This window comes from Limulus polyphemus, unplaced genomic scaffold (assembly GCF_000517525.1).
Source record: "Limulus polyphemus unplaced genomic scaffold, Limulus_polyphemus-2.1.2 Scaffold3981, whole genome shotgun sequence".
NCBI classification, from domain to species: Eukaryota; Metazoa; Arthropoda; class Merostomata; order Xiphosura; family Limulidae; genus Limulus; species Limulus polyphemus.
This window is the reverse complement of record NW_013669591.1, coordinates 78,665-81,398: the sequence shown is the minus strand read 5'-3', so window position 1 is coordinate 81,398 and position 2,734 is coordinate 78,665. Positions and strand designations below refer to the sequence as shown.

The window sequence follows — 2,734 nt, the reverse complement described above, 5'->3', positions numbered from 1 at the left end:
GAAAGACCTCTTCATGATTCATGAATGTTACAGTGTACCAACAAAGCTCCTCCATTATCCACACTTATTGCTATAGTTTCCCCAATACCTAAAAATAAACCGATTTAGGACTCCCACCCTTGGAACATAAACATGTGCCATGTTTGTTTTGCTAGCTTGTGTGTTTCGGTTATGAACACAGTTTCAAACATGGTACCCCCTAGATCCTGGAAAGGGGGAGCAGGAATACATACTCCAATTCCAGATTAAGAGATCAAGACCCTGAAAACTTACTCTTAGACCGTCATGCCTGGGTGTATTACCTCCCTCCCTCCCCAATACTCTCTTTGTAGAGGAGTTATGCCATATAGATAGGGACACCTCCCAGACTTTTCCAAGTTTACCCACTTTGTTTGGTCCTGCTAGCTTCAAACTGTCAGAGGCATTTGCAGACAGACAAGTTCACACACAACATGAATTAATATTGGATATATATACATTCAGTAAAATTTTAAAACAACAGACACTGAGCATGCTACTCAGCAACTGTTCTACTTATAAATCCCCCTTTGTTTCAATGTTTCCACGACAGCCACTCTTCAGCAAACTAAACCAGCAAAGTAGCAATCATTCTTAAACGTACTCTACCACTAAATTCAATTGTAACTTTCAGAGTAAAGATGAATTCTTTGATAAAAATCATTAAACAAAACAAGATCATATGAATATCATCGAAATACAAAGTATACAAACTTGTATTATTTTAGCGTAAAGTTAATCAACACATTTTTTTACTTATTCACATGGCTATGATTTGAGTACGTTGTCTACTTTCGTTGTTTTTTTGTTTTTTGTATCATATTAAAACTAAGTATGTTCCAAAGTGCTACATCATAATTCAATGTTTTTATAAATAAGTGTATCAACAATGGATGGGTAACACATGTCATAGCAGATTAAAACCTCATTCCTTAATGGAATATACATAAAAGTACTATAATAACAATGTGGAGGCCTAATTGGATTTATGAGTTGGAAAGTGGTAAAAAAATAACAACTATTAATAATTAGAAAACCATTTTTAAAAGAGATATCACTAAGTAGTAAGAACAGATATCGAACCAACAGCCTGGTGCAAGACATTTTACTCATTACATTAAAGACCTCAGCCGAGAGACCGAAACCCTGTCCATCACAAGATTTCGGACAGATAAGAGTCCACTGAGCATTCAGTGCTTTACTTTTTAGTATTTAATTTCATAACTGGCAACATCCACCCAACACAAACTTTCAAAGTTCGTGTGAAAGTGAGCTGTGCAAACTGCATGCACACTGTACACATATGTGTGCATTTATTTATTGTTTCTGTGTACTATATGTACATTGATTATATGAAAATAAGTTTCAAAAAATTTTGTTTGAAAAATTAGAAAGAATTTTTTTATAAAATAATAAGTTTAGAACTGACAAGATTAAAATTAAATTTGCTGTAATATTGGTCAAAAGTTTGTTTTACTCTGTGTGTTTATACTTTCATAGAAAGTTTTTTGTTGTCTTTCAGTTGTATGTACTAACTCAGAAGAAGCCGCAAATGAAAAACATTGGTTGAGATAAAAAAGATCTTTAATAAGTATCTGGAGTTTAAAGGTCGTTTTCTTTCTTAACCTTTTTATCAAACCTTTCATACAGAATTAATAATTGGCTGGGTACTTTGTTTACTACTTCATGAAGTTAGTTCCATTTTTGAACTTTTATTGAACTTTATTTGTTCAGGTAAAAGAAGATACAACATTAAACTTTGGAAAACCTTCACAGACTGTTTCAACTGTTTACCAGTAGCTGCTATTGTTGATGAAAAAATATTCTGTTGCCATGGGGGTTGGTAAACATTTTGTCTACTTTCTAGTTTTCTTTTTCTTGTACTTTTTTTGTCACATATAAAGTTCAGCATTTAATAAATGCATTAGTTTTTGTAACATACTTATATATGAAATATTTATATGCATATGTAGTATGCGATATTGAGTCAAGTTGAATATGATCATTCAGTACGGAATTAAACTTTTTGTAATTCTTCCACATAGCTCGCAAATGACAAATGAGTTCTTGTTAAGAAAGTTAGTGGTTAAAAATTATTCAGTTTTGTTTATGTAATTAGGTAGTTAATGTTTCTTACCAACTCATGTCTCATTTAGCTCATATCTAATACTATAAAACACAGTGTGTATCTGTCTGTCGGTCACACACTGATGTCATAGCAACTTATTACATAATTCAAGTAGTTTGGCATCCTTTCAATTAGAAGCAAGTAGTCTATGAGTGATCGAAAATTAAAGATATATTTGGACTAAAATGTATAGAAAATTGCACCTTTTTCGCAATTTGAAAAAATATCTTTGTTAAATCATTGAATTATGCCAGAAAGGATGTAAATATACATTAGTAGACATTTTATACAACATATTAAAAGCTTATCAAAGCTTTTAAAAAGGTCTAATGTTAAGTCGTAGAATAATATTAGAAGATTATTTATTGATAGTATTAAGTACAGTAAGGTTTAGCCCTAACTGAACTAAAGCAAAAAATGTACACAAGCTACAGTGGTAATTTATCTCTTTATCAAATATAGGCCATTTGTAATAAAGGCTTAACTAATGTTAGGCCTAAGACAAGTGGACTTATAGGTTTCAGTATCTACAATTAGAATTCTTTTGTATTACTCTAGAAATCCTATATTTAAAGAAGTACTGTTGCA

General features: G+C 31.6%; 1 protein-coding gene across 1 annotated transcript in view; it reads left to right on the top strand.

Annotated features, from left to right (window-relative positions):
- Positions 1-2,734, top strand: part of LOC106470395 (serine/threonine-protein phosphatase PP1-gamma catalytic subunit) — a 20,347-nt gene that overhangs the window by 9,406 nt on the left and 8,207 nt on the right. The window contains exon 4 of the mRNA XM_013930945.2: positions 1,753-1,857. Within this exon, the coding sequence (XP_013786399.1) occupies positions 1,753-1,857 (105 nt within the window). The remainder of the gene's footprint in view (positions 1-1,752; positions 1,858-2,734) is intronic.